The following is a 21861-nucleotide window of genomic DNA, read 5'->3' on the forward strand; positions in this document are numbered from 1 at the left end:
GAGGCAGTAACATTTCCACTTTCTAGTATATCTTAGAAATAAATAAATAGGTATGCTAGGTTCTAATTACAGTACCTAATGAATGAATGACATAGGCTAAATCATTCACCTCTTTTTTGGTATTTTTTACTTGTGAAATGAAAGGGGTACTCACTTTTCCTCTCTCATCAGGATGCTGTGAAGTTTATTGAGATTAATGTAAGTATAGTGTTTTGCTAGCTTTATATTAAGGATTCAGACTAGTGCAAGGTGATTTATTTCTTTTTATTTTTTTTTTTTACTAGTAATGGCAAGTAATCATCTGAGATTTTAAGAGGATTCACCCTTTCTGGTCTGTTGCTTACAGCTTCAGAAGGAGAGCCAGTTCCTCAAGTCAGAGTGCCAAGTCATGTTCCTTTCCTGCTAATTGGTGGAGGCACAGCTGCTTTTGCTGCAGCCAGATCCATCCGAGCTCGGGATCCTGGGGCCAGGGTAAGGTGCACATTATTGTCCTGACCCGCAGGACAGTCAACGGGGTCCGCCACCTGCTGAGGGAAGAATGGCTATGGGACAGAGAGACGCAAGAAGGACAGCAAGACAGGATTCTGATCAAGCTGCAAATTTTATTAACCAAGCCAGGTGTATATATACCGGCTTGGGGAGGGAGTAGGGTATGTGGAGCATTATGATAGGAGGGAGTTCGCGCCGGCGGGAAAGACTGGTTAGATAATTGGTGGGGAATTCGCGCCGGCGGGAAGGTCCCGGAGGGAACCTATTTCCGTGAAGAACCTTGTTGTACTAAGTAGGTGCTGTTGCATCAGCCAGGGTGGCCATGTTAGCCCAGTCGCCATCTTAGGCTATCCTCTTGTCCCCAACACATTATTTTGCTTGGCATAGAGGATAAGTCTGCAGGCACTTAGCCAGTGTGAACACTGTGACATTTGCCTCTTCAGTGACATGAATCTGATAAGTATTATTTTTTTATCTAAAGGTCTTGATTGTATCTGAAGACCCTGAGTTGCCATACATGCGACCTCCTCTTTCAAAAGAACTGTGGTTTTCAGATGATCCAAATGTCACAAAGACACTGCGGTTTAGGCAGTGGAATGGAAAAGAGAGAAGGTATGTACACGTGTATAAAATGGGCCTGACTAGTATCTTAAACAAGGCTCAAGTTGTGGATTAGGATCCCACCACCTCCTCAGGCAGTAACATAGGAGAGATGACTTGCCTGCACATTGGAGTCCACTATGGTGTACACTTGGTACAGCTTAGAGGCAACAGGCAAGGTCCTGGATTCTGTTACCAGGTTTAGCAGTGGTTGAGAGTGTAATGTTGGCCCTTGTTCTAGTTTGCTAGCTGCTGGAATGCAATACACCAGAAACAAAATGGCTTTTAAAAGGGGGAATTAAATAAGTTGCTAGTTTTCTGTTCTAAGGCTGTGAAATTGTCCAAATTAAAACGAGTCTATAGAAATGTCCAATCTAAGGCATCCAGGGAAAGATACCTTGGTTCAAAAAGGCCAGTGATATTCAGCATTTCTCTCTCAGCTGGAAGGGCACATAGCAAACATGGTGGTGTCTACTAGCTTTCTCTCCAGGCCTCTTGCTTCATGAAGCTCCCCGGAAAGCATTTTCCTTCTTCATCTCCAAGGGTCGCTGGAGATGAAGTTCTCTCATCCTTCTGTCATGGTTCTGCAGCTCTCTCGTCATTCTCAGAAGGAATGCTCTCCAAAATGTCTCCTCTGTTATAGGATTCCAGTAAACTAATCAAGATCCATGTAGAATGGGTGGAGACATACTCCATCAAATCAAGTTTTTTTTTAAATTTTTTATTAATTAAAAAAAATTACAAGAAACACAAACATTCCCAACACATACACTCAGCAATTCACAATATCATCACATAGTTGCATATCCATCATCATGATCATTTCCCAGACCATTAGCATCAATTCAGAAAAAGAAATAAAAAGACAACAGAAAAATATAACAAAGAAAAAAAATTTTACATGCCATACCCCTTACTGATCCCTTTCATTGATCACTAGCATTTCAAACTAAATCTATTTTAACATTTGTTCCCCTTATTATTTATTTTTATTCCATATGTTCCTCTCATCTGTTGACAAGGTAGATAAAAGGAGCATCAGACACAAGGTTTTCACAATCACACAGTCACGTTGTGAAAGCTATATCATTACACAATCATCATCAAGAAACGTGGCTACTGGAACACAGCTCTACATTTTCAGGTAGTTCCCTCCAGCCTCTCCATTACATCTTGGATAACAAGGTGATATCTACTTAATGCATAAGAATAACCTCCAGGATAACCTCTCGACTCTGTTTGGAATCTCTCAGCCATTGACACTTTGTCTCATTTCACTCTTCCCCCTTTTGGTCGAGAAGGTTTTCTCAATCCCTTGATGCTGGGTCTCAGCTCATTCTAGAGTTTTTCTCAATCCCTTGATGCTGAATCTCAGCTCATTGCAGGATTTCTGTCCCACGCTGCCAGGAAGATCCACACCCCTGGGAGTCATGTCCCACGTAGACAGGGGGAGGGTGGTGAGTCTGCTTGCTGTGTTGGCTGGAGAGAGAGGCCACATCTGAGCAACAAAAGAGGTTCTCTTGGGGGTGACTTTTAGGCTTAACTTTAAGTAGACTTGACCTATCCCCCGTGGGGTCAAGCTTCACATGAACAAACCCCAAGACTGGGGCCTCAGCCCACAGCTTTGGTTGTCCACACTGCTTGTGAGAATATCAAGAATTCAACTTGGGGAAGTTGAGTTTTCCCCCATTCCCACCATTCCCCGAAGGGGACTTTGCAAATACTTTTCCACTCACTGATCAAATCGCTCTGGGATTCATCATGGCATCACCTGGACAAACCAACAAAATCTCATGTCCTATACAAAGTTCCATGTACTTAAGCTGTTCAATCAACTGTCTGCATAAGTTATATTAGGAGATGCACTAGTCAAAGTATAGATTTGTACCAAATAAACATATTTTGGTTTAGTCTCACACATTAGTTGAAATTTTAAACTATTAAGTACCATCTATTTTCAGCACATTGCAGTAATGACATTCATTTGTTCTTCCTCATGCAAAAACATTTTTTAAATTTGTACATTTAGTCACTATCATCATACACACTAGGCATTCCTAGATTACACCATCTCAATCTTTATTGTCTATCTTTCTTTGTGATTTCATTTATGCCCCAGCCCTCCTCCCTCTATCATTCTCATATGCAGCTTCATTCAGTGTTTTAACATAATTGTATTACAGTGAGGTAATATTGTGCTGTCCATTTCTGAGTTTTTATATTTAGTCCTGTTGCACAATCTGTATCCCTTCAGCTCCAATTACCCAATATCTTACCCTATTTCTATCTCCTGATGGTCTCTGTTACCAACAAAATATTCCAAATTTATTCACTAATGTCAGTTCATATCAGTGATACCATACAGTATTTGTCCTTTTTTTTCTGGCTAATCACACTTGGCATAATGTCCTTAAGGTCCATTCATGTTGTTATATACTTTATAACTTTATTCTGTCTTACAGCTGCATAATGTTCCATCTTATGTAAATGTCACAGTTTGTTTAGCCAAATGTCTGTTGATGGACATTTTGGCTGTTTCCATCTCTTGGTAATTGTTAATAATGCTGCTATAAACATTGGTGTGTAAATGTCTATTTGTGTCCTTTGCCTCGTGTCCTTTGAGTAGAGACAGTGTATAGATTGGTCCTGGTTTTTAATCCATTCTGCCAGACTATGTCTTTTGATTAGAGAGTTTAATCCATGAACATTCAGTGTTATTACTGCATGGGTAGTACTTTCTTCTACTATTTGCCTTCTGGATTTTATATGTCATATCTAATTTTCCTTCTTTTTACCTTTACTCATAGTCTTCCTTTCTACACTCTTCTCCACACCTCTCTCTTCTGTCTTCGTATCTGTCTCAAGTGTTCCCTTTAGTATTTCTTGCAGAGCTGCTCTCTGGGTCACAAATTCTCTCAGTGATTTTTTGTCTGAAAATGTTTTAATTTCTCCCTCATTTTTGAAGGACAGTTTTGTTGGATATAGAATTCTTGGTTGGCAGTTTTTCTCTTTTAATAATTTAGATATATTATCCCACTGTCTTCTCGCCTCCATGGTTTCTGCTGAGAGATCTGCGCAGTTTTATTGGGCTTCCCTTGTATGTGATGGATTGCTTTTCTCTTGCTGCTTTCAAGATCCTCTCTTTCTCTTTGACCTCTGACATTCTGATTATTAAATGTCTTGGAGTATGTCTATTTGGATCTGTTCTGTTTGGGGTATGCTGCACTTCTTGGATCTGTAATTTTAAGTCTTTCATAAGAGTTGGGAAGTTTTCTGTGATAATTTTCTCCATTAGTTTTTCTCCTCCTTTTCCCTTCTCTTCTCCTTCTGGGACACCCACAGCACGTATATTCATGCGCTTCATATTGTCTTTCAATTCCCTGAGTCCCTGCTCATATTTCTCCATTTTTTTTCCTATAGTTTCTGTTTCTTGTCGGATTTCAGATATTCAGTCCTCCAGTTCAGAAATCCTATGTTCTGTCTCTCGAACTCTACCATTGTAGGTTTCCATTGTTTTTTTCATCTCTTCTACTGTGTCTTTCATTCCCATAAGTTCCATGGTTTGTTTTTTCAGACTTTCAGTTTCTTCTTTTTGTTCTTTCCTTGCCTTCTTTATATCCTCCCTCAATTCATTGATTTGGTTTTTGATGAGGTTTTCCAGGTCTGTTCATATATTCTGAATTAATTGTTTCAGCTCCTGTATGTCATTTGAATTGTTGGTTTGTTCCTTTGACTGGGCCATATCTTCAGTTTTCTTAGTGTGATTTGTTATTTTTTGCTGGCGTCTAGGCATTTAATTACCTTAATTAGTTTATTCTGGAGATTGCTTTCACTTCTTTTATCTAGGGTTTTCTTGCTGGATGAATTTGTGTCTGTCTGTTCTTTGACATTCTGTTTAGCTTTATCTGGACCTTTAGCTTAAGTTTTGTTTAACAGAGGAGAATTTTTCAGTTCTTGTTTTCTTGTTTCTTGCCCTGCTTGTATGGTGCCTTTCCTCCCCCACCCTTAGGAGGGTCTACTTAGGTATTATAGAACCTAGCCAGATTTTCCCAGACCAAACTGGCCTCCTATCAGGAGGAAAGAGTCACCTGCATCGATTTACCCTGAGGGTGAGACCCAGCAGGTTGAAAGACTTTTCCTGTGAAGTCTTTGGACTCTGTTTTTCTTATCCTGCCCAGTATGTGGCGCTTGTCTGACTGCAGGTCTCACCAGCATAAGATGATGTGGTACCTTTAACTTTGGCAGACTCTCCCTGGGTTCTGGGGGGTGCTCGCAGCCAGTCCAGCTGGTCCAGACTGGGGTATGCTGTGTGTCCGGTCACTATCGTGGCTCCGGGAGCTGTTCTGTACTGTTTCTGCTTATTTAGTAGTTATTCTGGAGGACGAACTAAAATGCGCACATTGTTAAGCTGCCATCTTGACCCGGAAGTCCAAATCAAGTTTAATACTCACAGTTGATGGAGTCACATCTCTGTGGAGATAACCTAATCAGGTTCCAACCTATAGTACTGAATAGGGATTAAAGAAACCATTGCTCTCACAAGATTGATTAGGATTAAAACATGGCTTTTCTAGGGTATATAAATCCTTTCAAACAGCGCATTCTACCCTCTGGGCCCTAAAAAAGACATGTTTTCCCCATATATGAAATACATTCATTCTGTAACAATATCAGAGAACCGTAAACCATTTCAGTAACATTACAAATACAATACAAAGTTAAAACCAGTACAAAGTCTCATCAAAGTCAGCTGCAGGCATGGACAGTCCTAAGGCAAAATTTTCCCTGCTGGCTCTGGACCTGTAAAACTCAGAACAAGTTATTTGCTGCCAACATGCAAAGGAGGAACAGTCATAGGATACATATACCCATTTCTATAGGGAGAAAGGAACACAGGGGTCATAGGACCCAAGGAGTCTCAAAAACTTGCAGAGCAAGTTAGATTTCAAAGTCTGATAATCATTTATCTTCAAGACCTTAGAAAGTAGCAGTCCCACCCTTTCCAAGGGCCTACACAGTGACTTGCCTCTCTCTGAATGCAACCTTGGGGGAAACTGGGGAGACCACCTTTTTCTCAGCTTCACCCTCTCCAAGCTTTGGGGTCACACCCAGGCTCTCTGTCATCTCCGGGGCACACACTCAAACCCTCCACGTGGTGGGAGCCAGACTCTCCCCAATCCCCTAGGAATGTGCTGCACCCTCTCCAAGGCCGGAGAGCGTACCACTCTTCTGCTGCAATGAGATGGAAGGCCCATCCTCTGCCTTCAGGGCAAACTCACCCTCTCCATGTGCTTCATTGGGTCTGCTTTCCTAGTGCGAGGCTTCTTAACTGTAGACCTCAGCCTCCATGGTTCTGTCTCTGAAGTTATTTTTCCTGCAATGTGTCCTTTTTCTGAGCCCCTCAGTCCAGAGTGGCAGTGGCTGTGTTTATACAGATCCCACAAAACTCTCGTTGGCTTTCTATGCAGTAGCCTCAGATCATGCCCACCAGACATAAGGGGTTTCCACAAATCCTTCCTGGATAGCTCCATGTCCAGTCCTGGTTTTCTCTGAAATAGCTCACTGCTTATACATTTGGCCAGATCCTCATGTGGGGCACCATTCTCTGCGGCCTCCCTTCCTGAAAGCCCAGGATTTTCCAGAACGTCAATTTCTCTCTCTCTTTTTTTTTGTACCCAAGAGTTCAGTTCTCAGCTCATCTCTTTCCTGTTGCATTTCACTATAAGCTGTGAGGAGAAACCAGGCTGCACTTGCCACATTTAATTTTGAAATCTCTTCTGCTAAATCTCTAAGTTCATGGCTTTTAAAATCTGATTTGCAGTCAAAGTCACTAGTCAATTTTGCCAGATTATCTGCCATTTTAAAACAAGGATCATCTTCCTTCCAGATTGCAATAACACATGCCTCATCTCTGTCCAAAGCCCTATCAGAGCTATCTTTATCTACATTTCTACCAACAGTCTCAAAGCATTCTAGACCTTCTCTGTCAAGCTTCTCACAACTCCTCCAAAATCTTATCCATTTAAAAAGCTGTTCCAACATATTTGATGTTTGCAAACCTCAGCAGCACCCCACTCCTGGTACCAAAATCTGTTCTAATTTGCTAGCTGCCAGAATGCAGTATATCAGAAACAGAACGGCTTTTAAAAAGGGGAGTTTAATGAGTTGCTAGTTTTCAGTTCTAAGGCTGTGAAATTGTCCAAATTAAAACAAGTCGATAGAAATGTCCAATCTAAGACATCCAGGGAAGGATACCTTGGTTCAAGAAAGCCAGTGATATTCAGCATTTCTCTCTCAGCTGGAAGAACACATAGTGAACATGGTGGTGTCTGCTAGCTTTCTCTCCAGGTCTCTTGCTTCATGGGGCATTTTCTTTCTTCATCTCCAAGGTTTACTGGGTGGTGGACTCTGGTTCTCTCATCCTTCTGTCATGGATCTGCAGCTCTCTCCTCATTCACAAAAGGAATTCTCTCTAAAATGGCTCCTCTTTTATAGGATTCCAGTAAGCTAGTCAAGACCCACGTAGAATGGGTGGAGATATCTCCATCAAATCAAGTTTAATACCCACAATTGACAGAGCCACATCTCTGTGGAGATAACCTAATCAAGTTCCTACCTATAGTACTGAATAGGGATTAGAAGAAACCGTTGCTCTCACAAGATTGATTAGAATTACAAACATGGATTTTCTAGGGTACAGCACAGCTTTGAAGTACTAATGCTCATATTTCCAGTGCCAATGCTTTATGATAGGTTTCTTTAGTAAAGATCATCTTGGCCTGTGTTGTCAGTTCTTTATACTTGCTTAGGCATGTCCCCATAAGAGTAAAAGAAAAGAAACTCTTTAATGGCACATTCTTTGACATCCTAGCAGACATTCAGAATTGTGGGGGTAGAGTAGGAACAGTGTGAGAAAGAGCATCTTTATTAAAATATTTATACAAGAGACTTGGAGATACAGGTTCAGAAACCTTTTCCTTCTAAAGGACTCCATAGATCTCTTCATTCTACTATCTTGTTCTTTGGGTTCCAGTTTTTTCCGTTACCACTCTCTTTGATACTGGACTAAATTTTACACATCTACTCACTTCTCTCCCCAGCTATTATACTCGTTTTCAAGCAGTATGAATAATTTTCATTTATTATTAAGGTAGCCATCCCTTAATCAGTGTCTCATAGTTGATATCTACTGTTTGAGATGAAATCATCTCAGGAGCTAAAACTAGTTGTTACATTGACCAACATTCTGGACAATTTGTCTGGGTGTGTATGTAATACCAGCTCATTGGGCACCCCTCTTATTGTCACTTTTAGGTGAACCATTTCTTAACCTTGATGCTATTGACATTTAGGGGCCAGATAAGTGGGTTTTTTGGGGGGAAGGGGGCATGTCCTATGCATTGTAGGATACTTAGAAGCATCTTTGGCCTCTACCTACTAGATAATAGTACATCCTCTACCCCACCCCAGTTGTGAGAGCCAAAAATGTCTCCAGACATTGCCAAATATCCCCTGGAGGTAAAGTTATCCCCAGTTGAAAACTGATCTAGAATACCTCTGTATAAGCAAATCATGACCAAAATTTAATGGCCTTGGAGATTTACTTTGGAAAAATGTTCCTAAAATTACTTTTATGATGGAAACAATTTTATTTAAGCTATGGGGAAAGTGGTTAGCAATTCTAGATGCTTATAACATTTTCCCCCTCTTCTCTCTTTAGCATATATTTCCAGCCACCTTCTTTCTATGTCTCTGCTCAGGACCTGCCTAACATTGAGAATGGTGGTGTGGCTGTCCTCACTGGAAAGAAGGTGAGCTACTAGATTGCTTCCTTTGTCAGGATCTGCATATATGCACATATGGACAGCAAGTATGGTGACTGTTGTAGTCCCACCACCATTTATGTCTGTTCTGCCATTGTAGTTCATCAAGGGATCGAGGCATTTTAGGTTTACTATTGCCAATTTGCTTTATTTAGTGTGTCCTCCTGGGGAAAGCACCGATATCATAGGCTAGGGTTACATGCAGGCTAAACTTTCCCAAGAAGTTCAAGTTGTTGGGACTGTAAGCGTAAAAAAGCTGTTAAGTCTCCTGATTTGCTTTTCTGCCCTTCCTCCTCCTTCATATTTTTGCACACTAAAATTTCAATGACAAGAGATTGATGAAATGTATATTATTCGGAACAGTAGGATAATTCAGGCATTGCTCAGTATCGAAAATATCATTAGATTTTATACAGGTGAGTGCCTGAGTAATGGGGCATTTTACTGGAGGGCATTTGTGGGGTCCAAGGAGGGTTTTGTTGTATTTATTCAGTTTTTGTTAATGGGAAATACCAAAGTATGTTTGTAATCTAATGGGAGTGTTCCAATAGAAAGAGAGGTGGGTTTATCTAAAAGAGAAAACTCCAGAAAAGGTAACAGCACAAGAGGAGGAATTGTTTTTTGATAGGGATAGGCCCTCTTCTTCCCCTGTAATGGAGACATAGAAGAAAAGAAGGATATAGCTTTTTGCATAAGCTAGTAATGATATCTTATATAAAGTATAACACACAGGCCCTGCCCTTAGGGACTGTTCTAGTTTGCTCGCAGCTGGTATGCAATATACCAGAAATGGAACGGCTTTTAAAAAGGGAATTTAATGAGTTGCTAGTTTACAGTTCTAAGGCCGAGAAAATGTCCCAATCAAAACAAGTCTATAGAAATGTCCAATCAAAGGCATCCAGGGAAAGATACCTTGGTTCAAGAAGGCCGATGAAGTTCAGAGTTTCTCTCTGTAGTCAGAAGGCACATGGTGAACACGGTCATGGTTTCTCTCTCAGCTGGAAGGGCACATGGTGAACATGGCGTCATCTGCTAGCCTTCTCTCCTGGCTTCCTGTTTCATGAAGCTCCCCGGGAAGCGTTTTCCTTCTTCATCTCCAAAGGTTGTTGGCTGGTGGACTCTGCTTCGTGGTGCTGCTCTCTCTGAATCTCTCATTTTCCAAAATATTTCCTCTTTTATAGGACTCCAATAAACCAATCAAGACCCACCCAAATGGGTGGAGACATGTCATCCCCTAATCCAGTTTAACAACCATTCTTGACTAAATCACATCATCCAGGGAGATGATCTCATTACAGTTTCAAACATACAGTATTGAACAGAGATTATTCTACCTTTATGAAATGGGATTTATATTAAAACATGGCTTTTCTTAGGGGGCATACTTCCTTTCAAACCAGCACAGGGACTAATAACATTAGGCAGAAACATGAACAGATAATCATAAAACATAAATATATATATATAGTAAGAGAGATATGCACAGTGTATTGTTGGAATAATTGGGAAGAGTTCCCAGCATGGTGAGGGCTTCAGGGAAAGCTTCCTGAAGGAGAAAGTCTTAGAATGAGAAGATATTAGCCAGACTAGAAAAGAGCAAAGAGCATTCAAGAATTAAAGAACAGTATGAGCAATGGCAGAAGGGTATGAAAAAGCATGTTTGATGAAGGGAAATACAAGCTGCTAGGTACTCTTAGAGCAGAAAGTTAAGGAATGGAAGTTATGGAGCAGCAAGAGATGATGCTGGGAAGTAATGCTGGGGTCTGATCATGGAGAGCTTTCTCATGTAAAAGAGCTTGAGCTTTATCCTCCAGGTCTTGAGTTGCTTCTGAATAGTTATAGGCAAGGATGTCAAACATTTTGGATTGAATTTTAAATAATTCTTCTGTTTAGCTATGAGCAGGATAAATTTCAGAGGGACGTGACAAGAGAGAGAACAATTCAAAGACCATTGCAATAATCCAGGCAAAAGATGATAGGAGCCCAAATCAGGATAATGGTGGTAATGGTGGTGGTGGTGGACCTTTTTTGTTGCTCAGATGTAACCTCTCTCTCTCTCTCTAAGTCCAACTCTGCAAGTGAAATCAATGCCCTCCCCACTATGTGGGTCTTGACATCCAGGAATGAAAGTCTTCCCTGGTGGCATGGGAGATGACTCCCAGGGATGAGCCTGACACTGGCACTGTGGGACCAACCATGCCATCCTGACCAAAAAAGGAGAAAAGAAATATAACAAATAAGGTATCAATGTCTGAGCAAGTTCAAATAGAGTTGAGAGGCTGCTCTTAAACGCAAGCTACAGTTACACATTGCTACCTACCATAACTTGCCAGGCTCCACCAAAACTTATCTCATCCTGGGACCCATCTGGAGGTTGTAGGTTTCTGAAAAGTTACCCTAGTGCATGGAACCTTTGTAGAATCTTATATATTTTCTTAGGTGTTCTTTAGGATTGGCTGGAATGGTTTTGTTTGGGTTATGATAGGTAGCGATGTCTAACTGAAGCTTACATAAGAGTGACCTCCAGAGTAGCCTCTCAACTCTATTTGAACTCTCTCAGCCACTGATACCTTATTTGTTACACCTCTTTCCCCCTTTTGGTCAGGATGGAATTGTTTATCCCATGGTGCCAGGACCGATTCATCCCTGGAAATCATCTCCCATGCCACCAGGGAGACTTTCACCCCTGGACGTCATGTCCCATGTAGTGGGGAGGGTAAGGATTTCACTTATGGAGTTGGGCTTAGAGTGAGAGAAGCCACATTTGAACAACAAAAAAGGTCCTCCACAAGTAACTCTTAGGCATACCTATTGTTAGGCTAAGCTTCTCTGCTACCTACATAAATGATAAGCTTTTATTTGAGGATTGGGAAGGCAGGAACCCTGATGGGAAACTGAAGAAGAGCACATCTAATGACTTCACTTGTTTTCACAATAAAGTAGGATACAAGGTGGTTATCAGAGTGAAAAGTGTGTGAATTGAGTAGTCAGATTGAATTGAAAAGGGAGCTTACCAATAATAGATGAAAGGAGGCTAAGAAGCTACTCATCCATCAGATCTCAATTGATATGTCATTGCCCCCAAATGCCATACCCAACCCACCCTAGCTAGATCAGGTACACCTGTCATGTGTTCCTAGAAAAACCTGTACTACCTTATTATAGCATTTTTCACTCTTAATTTGTGTTTGTGCTGGTTAAATTTTCTTGGCTGCTAGACTCTGAAGGAAGGGAATGTATCTGTCTTTTTCACCAGTGTGTCTCCAGCACTGAGAACAGTGATTGACACATATTAGCACATAATAAAGTAGGTGTTGAATAAATATTTCTTGAATGAGTGGTCTCAGGGAAGTACGTAGTGGAGCAGAGACTAGAACCCTGTTTTCTCTGATTCTAAGGCTCAAGCTCTTTTTTTTGTTTGTTTGTTTGTTTTTTGTTTTTTTTTATAGTTTTTAAGTGTTAACTTTTTAAATTTATTTATTAATTAAAAAATAAGAAACAAAATAAAACAACATACATAATCAGTAATTCACAATATCATCACCTAGTTGCATATTCATCATTTCTTAGAACATTTGCATTAATTCAGAAAAAGAAACAAAAAGACAATAGAAAAAGAAATAAAAAGAACACAGGAAAGAAAGGAAAAAAGATTATACCTATCATACCCCTTACCCCTTGCTTTCATTGATCACTAGCATTTCAAACTAAATTTATTTTAACATTTGTTCCCCCTATTATTTATTTTTGTTCCATATGTTCTACTCGTTTGTTGACAAGGTAGATAAAAGGAGCATCAGACACAAGGTTTTCACAATCACATAGTCACAGCTGTATCATTATTCAATCATCCTCAAGAAACATGGCTACTAGAACACAGCTGTACATTTTCAGGCAGTTCCCTCCAGCCTCTTCATTACATCTTGAATAACAAGATAATATCTACTTGATGTGTAAGAATAACCTCCAGGATAACCTCTCGACTCTGTTTGGCATCTCTCAGCCATTGACACTTTGTCTCATTTCCCTCTTCCCCCTTTTGGTCGAGAAGGTTTTCTCAATCCCTTGATGCTGGGTCTCAGCTTGTTCTGGGATTTCTGTCCCATGTTGCCAGGAAGATCCACACCCCTGGGAGTCATGTCCCACGTAGACAGGGGGAGGGTGGTGAGACTGTTTGTTGTGTTGGCTGGAGAGAGGGGCCACATCTGAGCAACAAAAGAGGCTCTCTTGGGGGTGACTCTTAGGCCTAAATTTTAAGTAGACTTGACCTATCCTTTGCAGGGTTAAGTTTCATATGAACAAACCCCAAGACTGGGGGCTCTGTAAGGCTCAAGTTCTTAACTGCAAGAAAAAGTAGATTGCAAAGGAATTAAGGATATTGGTAAGAGAATAGTTCAAATGATCGACCATTGGTCCAGATCATATGGGGATGAACAGCCAGCTGGGGACCAATAAATGGAAAGATTTGAGAGTAAGAATAGGTGAGAGGAAGACTGGAAGAAAGCTAGAAGGATGGGAAAATTGTGATCAAAGAGTGGGATAATCAATTGGTCAAGCCCTTGATCTTAAAGCTTGCTCTTATGAAGCTTATATATGTAGCAGAGAAGCTTAGTCTACCTATAGGTATGCCTAGGAGTCATGTCTGGAGGACCTCTTTTGTTGCTAAGATGTGGCCACTGTCTCTCTAAACCCAACTTTGCAAGGGAAATCATTGCCCTCCCCACTACGTGGGACACGACAGTCTCCCTGGCAGCATGGGAGATGACTCCCAGGAATGAGCCTGACCCTGATACCATGGGATCAACAATGCCATCCTGACCAAAAGGGGAAAAGGAGTCTAACAAATAAGGTATCAGTGGCTGAGAGAGTTCAAACAGAGTTGGGAGGCTACTCTGGAGGTCACTCTTATGCAAGCTTCAGTTAGACATTGCTACCTATCGTAACTTGCGAAACCGAAACCAAAACCATTCCCGCCAATACTAAAGAATACATAGGGCTTCATATAAGATTCTACAAAGGTTCCATGCACTAGAGTAACTTTCCAGAAACCTACAACCTCCAGATGGGACCTGAAATGCCAAGGGACTAGCCTCTCCAGAACATCGTCTCGTTCTGTCCCCCATCCCATATTATCGATAGCCTCTTCCAACATGAAAGTTAGAATAGGCATAGCCCAAATACCCCTAAAGAGTGGGAGAAATATGGTGAAGGTGGACCAGAGAAGGTAGGGTTTAACAAATTAGTATGATTGCTGAATCATTATATTACTATTTCTTTTAGTCTCCAGGACCTTAGAGCAGCCACAAGTAAAAACCTAAAATTGTGGAGTTGTAACCCATACCAAACTCTGAAATCTGTTCTACAACTGATTGTTGCAATGTACTTTGAAACTTACTACTTTTCTGTACGTATGTTATTTTTCACAAGAAAAAAAAGTAGATTATAATGATAAAAAAAAGTAGATTATAATGATAAAAAGAAGAAAAAGAACTGGGATATTTGAGGTAGAAGTAGAGTTTTAGGAGATAACAAGATCCTGGCTATGTCTTGGAGGGAAAGTATGAGCCAGATTCCAAGGACTTTGTTGAATGAAGGGGAATGGCTGGAAGATGGCTGGATAACAGCAAAGAGTACAGCAATGAGTAGGGCTATAGGGTGGTGTCCCTCAAAAGAGGATAAGAATACATGGTTCTGAAACCAGCAGCAGCAGCAGCAGCAACATCGGGAAGCCTGGGAAATGCCAGTGCTCCTCCTGGCCTTGTGACGTGTGGAATGTGGGTGAATTTGCATTCTCTGCATGTAAGTTATTCTCAGAGTTTTAGTGAAGACTGGAAGTTGGAGAAAGCATTCTATAAAAATGTTGAGGATGTAGGGGAGTTGTTAAAAAATAAACAAAGGTTCCAAAGAGCCAAGTAGAAAAAGCTATCCCCATTCTCATATTTACAATTCCACAAATTAGGTAGGAACTTTGGAGTGTAGTGACTTGATTTAATGTTGGCTGCTTAGGAAATTATGGCCACTGAAAGAAACTGGGTAACAGGAACCATGGTGCCAGTGATTATTTAGAAACAGTTTCTTAAGGATCACTTTAGGCAGACGCTAATTCCTGAGATACCACTTTGCACTCTTAAGGATGACCATTATTAAAAACAGAGAGTTAACCCTAAAGAACACCTAGAGTTCTATCTGAGAGTCCACAGAAGTTTCACGTACTAAGTTTACCTTCCAGAAACCTAAAGAAACCTCCAGGTGGGTTCCTAGATCAGATAAGTCTTGAACCCCAGAGAGTCCAGCCTCTCTAGAACATCAACTAGTACCATCCCTCCATCCCGCATTGTCAACACCCCTTATCAACATGAAAAGTTAGAAGGAACATAGTTCAAATATCCCTGAAGGTTGGGAGAAGGATCAGAGAAGAAGGAGGATTTATAACAGAGAAGATAGGATTTAACAAATAAATATGATTGCTGAAAGTATATTGATCTTTTAGTCTTCAGTGTCTTGGAGCAGCTAGAAGGAAAAACATGAAATTAACCTCTGTGTGAGACTGAAGCAAAAAAAGTTTATTTGGTACAAACTTTATGCTTTGATTAGTGCATTTCCTAATAAAACTTATATGGACAGTTTAATTAAACACCATAAGTACATGGAACCTTGAATAGGGCATGAGATTTTGTAGGTTTGTCCAGTGTGATGCCCTAGTAAATCCCAGAGTGGTTTGAAGAGTGAATAAAGAAATATTTGCAAAGTCCCCTTTGGGGAATGGCAAGAAAGGGGGAAAATTCAACTTCCCCACTGGAGAATTCCTGATATTCTCGCAACTAGTGGAGACAACTAAATCAATAGGCTGAGCCCTCAGTCTTGGGGTTTGTTCATATGAAACTTATCCCCGTAAAGGATAAGCTAAGCTTACTTAAAATTAAGCCTAAGACAACAGATGAGTAGAAAATATGGAATAAAAGTAAATAATAGGGGGAAGAAATTTAAAATAAATTTAGTTTGAAATGCTAGTGATCAATGAAAGGAAGAAGTAAGGGGTATGGTCTGTATGGTTTTTTTTTCTGTTTTCGTTTTATTTTTCTGTTGTCTTTTTATTTCTTTTTCTGAATTGATGCAAATGTTCTAAGAAATGATGATGAATATGCAACTATGTGATGATATTGTGAATTACTGATTATATATGTAGAATGGAATGATCACATATTAAGAATGTTTGTTTCTTTCCTGTAATTTTTTTTTTCCGGAATACAATATACCAGAAACAGAATGGTCCTGTAATTTTTTTTTTTAATTAATAAAAAAGTTAAAAAAAAATAGGCCTAAGAGTCACCCCCGAGGGAACCTCTTGTTGCTCATATGTGGCGTATCTCTCTCAGCCAACACGACAAGCAAACTCACTGCCCTCCCCCTCTCTACGTGAGACATGACTCCCAGGGTGTAACCTCCCTGGCAGCATGGGACGGAATTCCTGGAATGATCTGGGACTAAGCATTAAGGGATTGAGAAAACCTTGACTGAAAGGGGGAAGAGAAAAATGGGACAAAATAAAGTGTCAATGGCTGAGAGATTCCAAACAGGGTTGAGAGGTTATCCTGGAGGTTATTCTTACGCATTATATAGATATCCCCTTTTTAGTTTAAGGTATTAGAGAGCTAGAGGGAAGTGCCTGTAACTGCAGAGCTGTGTTCCTATAGCCATGTTTCTTGAAGAAGACTGTATAATGATAAAGCTTTTGCAATGTGATTGTGTGCTTGTGAAAACCTTGTGTCTGATGCTCCTTTTATCTATGATATGAATAGATGAGTAAAAAATATGGATTGAAAATAAATAATAATAGGGGGAACATGTTAAAATAAATTGGGTAGTGGGAAATACTAGTGGTCAATGAGAAGGAGGGGTAAGGGGGTATGGTATGTATGAGTTTTTTCTTTTTATTTCTTTTTCTGGAGTGATAAAAATGTTCTGAGAAATGATCATGGTAATGATATACAACTATGTGATGATATTGTGAGTCATTGATTGCACACCAAGTATGGAATGTTCATACATTAAGAATGTTCGTGTTTGTATGTTGGTGGTTTTATTAATAAAAATTTTTAAAAAATAAATAATAATGGGGAAATGTTAAAATAAATTAAGTAGATTGAAATACTAGACTCAATGAAAGGGAATGGTAAAGGGTATAGAAAAAATAGGGGGAACAAAGGTTAAAATATATTGGATATATGGAAATGCTAGTAGTTAGTGAGAGGGAGGGGTAAGGGGTATGGTATGTATGAGTTTTTTGTTGTTTTTGTTTTTTACATGGGCAGGCTCTAGGAATCAAATCGGTCTCCGGCACAGCTGGCGAGAATTCTGCCACTGAGCCACCAGTGCACCACCCTCTTTTTTTATTTCTTTTTCTGGAGTGATGCAAATGTTCTAAGAAATGATCATGGTGATGAATATACAACTGTGTGATGATATTGTGAGCCACTGATTGTACACCAAGTATGGAATGTTCATATGTTAAGAATGTTCATGTTTGTATGTTGTTTTGTTTTGTCAATAAAAATATTTTTTTAAAGTTAAATATAGAATTATGATATGAACTGGCATTTCCACTTCTAGGTATATACCCAAAGAAAGGGAAAGCAGGGTCTCAAACAGATATTGGTATAGCATTGTTCATAGCAGCATTATTCCCAGTAGCCAAAAGGTGAAAAAAACCCAAAATATCATTCAACAAATGAATGGATCAACAAAATGTAGTACATATACACAATGGATTATTATTCAGCCCTAAGAAGGAATGAAATTCTGAGACATGCTGCAACAGGGAAGAACCTTGAAAACATTATGATCAGTGAAATAAGCCAAGGCACATAAGGAAAAATATTGTATAATGTCACCTATAAGAGATGTCTAGAAATAGCAAACCACAGTGTCAGTAGATTAGAGGTTACCAGGGCTTGGGAGGAGGGGGATTGTATGTTTGTTGAATAGGGAGTGTTTGTAAATAAAATTAAATAAATAAATTTGAAAAGCTTATTTCGTTGGGACTGACTGCTGGTAGGTATGGAGTTTTCTTTTGGGGATTTTGTTAAATGTTCTAGAATTAGTGCTGATGGTTGGTTGCACAACATAGAAAATATATTAAAAGCCACCGATCGTACACTTTAAAATCGTAATTTTTATGTTACATGAATTATATCTCAAAAAAATGTTTAAGCCAATTTGTCTCTATCTTTTTTTTTTATGACTTCACCAGGTGGTACAGCTGGATGTGAGAGGCAACATGGTGAAACTTAATGATGGCTCTCAAATAACCTATGAAAAGTGCTTAATTGCAACAGGTGTGTCTTTCTAGAGACAGCTTTCTATAAAAGGCATTACTTCATCTTAAGAAAACTGAAACTCTGAGGTGGATACCTTCTCTTGGTGCAAAACCTGGCTAACTACAAGTGTCCTGGATCAACAGCCGTTCTGGATTATCTATGCTGTTCCATCCAGTGAAAGCATGGATATGTATTGAAGACCATTTCCTTCTTTCTCTCTCTGCTTAGCCCTTTGCCCTGTGCCCTGAAAGTTGACATAGCCTGGTGGTTTCATTGCCAAGTCCAACTAGAAATCAGGATAGGAGTCTGAAGCAGTTTCTGAAAACAAACATAGCTATGATATCTGGTAAATCCTAAAGAGAATCTGGAAGCACAAAGTGAGGCCTCTGGCTCTCTATAGGAAATGTGGGGGGCCCCTTGAAAAGAGCCCCTCAAATCTGCTTCTCAAAGGAAATTGATAAAAGCCGGCTGTGAGGCTAGTTATAGGAAAACCAAACCGCATATCCTGTTGATGCTGCTGTGGCACCAGCAGGGAGCATACACACCACAGCCCTAAAGGAAGACAGCTCTCTTTTGTGAGGTGATTGAGCTAGCTCCTCCTTGTTAGGCTTAAAGGGGTTTCCTCTTATTTCCAGGAGGCACTCCAAGAAATCTGTCTGCCATTGATAGGGCTGGAGCAGAAGTGAAGAGTAGAACAACGCTTTTCAGAAAGGTAATTGTCTGCTTTAGTGCTTGTATGTGTTTTTTTGAAGAGGTGTAATCTTGTGGTCCCCAAGTACGGACCTGGGATTTGGGAGATGCAGGTGTTTATGGCTCTTCTGCAGACTTGTTATCTGGCCTTGAGCAAGTCACTTCCTCTCTCTGCACCTTAGATACCTTACTCAAGTGTCTTAAGCTCCTAGGAGAAAAATACATTTAGTATTTTTATTGCTTTCTATAGTTCCTTCCGATTGCCCTTCCATAGTTGGTTTTTCCTGATACGTTTGATTCATTGGCACTCCTTTTAGCCTCTTGGCATTTTTTCTGCAAGTGCTGTTGTGGACACTGGGGAGAAGAGTTAAAAATACCAAGTGAAAAAGGAAAAGGGATTGTGCTTAACGCTGTGCTTTGCTTATAAAACAAAACTGCTATAATTTTCCAGTCACTATTGCAGGTATTTGATAAGATTTGTACTATGCTTTCAGTTCTTGATAGAACGGGGTTTCTCAACTTCAACACCATTGACATTTGGGGCCAGATAATTCTTTGTTGTGGTGGCTTTCCTGTGCACTGCAGGATATTTAGAGCATCCCTGGCCTTTACCCACTAGATACCTGTAGCACACGCCGCCCCAATTGTGACAATCAAAAATGTCTGTAGGCACTGCCACATGTCCACTGCTGAAAGGGGGGAAGTGGGGACAAATTGCCACCAGTTGAGAACCACTGTTGATAGAAGAAAGAAAGAAAGAAAGTTATATTAATCGTGTAGAGGCTATAATTGAGCCACTTTACACAAGGAGAAGATTTCATCTGCAGATAACTGATGTCAAAGATTTGGAGGAAAATATTTCCTAGTATTATTACCTTGTACCCCTTTGAGAAATCACTGGACTAAATTGGCATGACCCTGCAGATTGGAGACTTTAGAGCCTTGGAGAAGATTTCACGGGAAGTCAAGTCGATTACAATTATTGGTGGGGGCTTCCTTGGCAGCGAATTGGCCTGTGCTCTTGGCAGAAAAGGTGAGTATTGGAGAGTGACCTTTACTTTCTTCCCCTAGTCTTACATCACATGCTTTCTGGTGGAATCTCACAAATTCCAGAGATATATCTGCTAAGATCTGTAGCATTTGATGAAGATTTATATAGTGGAAAGCTAAACAATGAGATTAGTTCTGGTGAGGGATCCCTTGGTGACTGAAAAGTTGTTGTCTGAGCAACTTAGCAGGGATGCTTTCTTTCCTTTCTTCTAGCCCCTAGACCAGGACTCCCTTAAAAATAAAATGTAGAACTGTGTTTCAGTAGCCATGTTTCTTGAAGGTGATTGGATAATGATAGCTTTCGCAATGTGACTGTGATTGTGAAAACCTTGTGCTCCTTTTATCTACCTTATCAATAGATGAATAAAACATATGGATAAAAAATAATAGGGGGAACAAATGTTAAAATATATTTAGTAGATTGAAAAAAAATAGTAAGGAAAGTTTGTCATTAAGAGGTCAAGGGCAATGCAGACTGCCGAAAAGTGTGTATCTTTTAACTGTTGTTCCCTGTAAAAAAGCAGAAAACCTCTTCAGACACGTAATGGTTTCTAGCCTGACAAATCTGTGGGTTCAAGTTTGAATGTTTCATGGCAACCATTTTTTCTTAATGTTATTTTTCAGCTATGTGAAATCATGTCCTCTTCTCAGGAGGGTGCTTACTATTCAGAGATTCCAAAGCATTTGTGTAAGCCTGAAGTGACTGCTTGGGTGTAAGGGCACTGAGTTCACAGTCTGTGGGTTTAATCCAGAGACACCGTTTTGGCACCTAATGTATTTGCCTTATGAATGAACTCTAGCACCAAGGCCCTCATGCCCCAGTACCCCACAAATGGGAACTCTGGCGTGAATTTCAGCTTTTACCCTGTATTGAGTAAATGACTGCTTGCTGCTGCTTTACTTCTCTTCTTGTCTTCCTGTGATTGGCTTTTGCCTCCAGCTATACCTACACTCTTTCTTCTCAGCTCAAACCTTGGGCACAGAAGTGATTCAACTCTTCCCCGAGAAAGGAAACATGGGAAAGATCCTCCCTGAATACCTCAGCAACTGGACCATGGAAAAAGTCAGACGAGGTAGAGAGACTATTTCCACTCTATGTGCCACTCTCTTTCCTTTGAGTTAGGTCTGAGGCAAAGTTTGCTTCTTTGGGGACCCAAAGGCGAAATGTGTCCACCATTCTCCAGTCAACCACATTTATGTAGGTGTTCTGAATCAGAGGTACCAAATGCTCCCAAGTGCTAAAAATGAACTGTGAGTTTAGGTTCTTGCAGCTCTGAAGGGTGACCAGTATACTGATGATGATTGGTTTTTCAGTGGGGTGCCTCTAGTTAGCGCCCCTGTTTGTCGTGAAGATGGTGGGCTCACTGTCTCAGCTTCAGGTCTTGCTTTCTTTGCAGAGGGGGTTAACGTGATGCCCAATGCTATTGTGCAATCGGTTGGAGTCAGTGGTGGCAAGTTACTGATCAAGCTGAAAGATGGCAGGAAGGTAAGGAGGGGGAAATGGGCTGTCAGAAAACTTTCCAGCTCTTCTCTCCCTTTCCCTCACTCCTCTCCTTCATTTCACATCAGTAGATTTGCTTTCTTGACAGCTGTCATTAGATTGTAATCATTTTCTGAATTAACTATCCCTCCATTAAAATAGGGAATGATGAGAGCCAGAGTAGATACTGTGGACCACTTTCCCTTTGCCCCTTCCGATTGTCATAGTTTCTTTATTTTTATTTATTTTTTATCATCACATAGTTGTATATTCATCATCATGATCATTTCTTAGAACATTTGTATCAATTCAGAAAAAGAAATAAAATGAAAACAGAAAAAAAGATTATACATACCATACCCCTTAACCCTCGCTTTCATTTATCACTAGCATTTCAAACTAAATTTATTTT

At 40.1% G+C, this 21861-nt stretch overlaps 1 protein-coding gene across 2 annotated transcripts in view; it reads left to right on the forward strand.

Annotated features, from left to right (window-relative positions):
* Positions 1 to 21861, forward strand: part of AIFM1 (apoptosis inducing factor mitochondria associated 1) — a 50786-nt gene that overhangs the window by 18854 nt on the left and 10071 nt on the right. For both annotated transcript variants that reach the window (XM_077145471.1, XM_077145470.1), the window contains exons 4-11: positions 347 to 471; positions 971 to 1101; positions 8810 to 8900; positions 18163 to 18247; positions 18865 to 18941; positions 19844 to 19952; positions 20935 to 21042; positions 21367 to 21455. In XM_077145471.1, coding sequence (XP_077001586.1) covers positions 347 to 471; positions 971 to 1101; positions 8810 to 8900; positions 18163 to 18247; positions 18865 to 18941; positions 19844 to 19952; positions 20935 to 21042; positions 21367 to 21455 — 815 coding nt within the window. The remainder of the gene's footprint in view (positions 1 to 346; positions 472 to 970; positions 1102 to 8809; positions 8901 to 18162; positions 18248 to 18864; positions 18942 to 19843; positions 19953 to 20934; positions 21043 to 21366; positions 21456 to 21861) is intronic.

This window comes from Tamandua tetradactyla, chromosome X, assembly GCF_023851605.1.
Source record: "Tamandua tetradactyla isolate mTamTet1 chromosome X, mTamTet1.pri, whole genome shotgun sequence".
In the NCBI taxonomy this organism is placed as follows: Eukaryota; Metazoa; Chordata; class Mammalia; order Pilosa; family Myrmecophagidae; genus Tamandua; species Tamandua tetradactyla.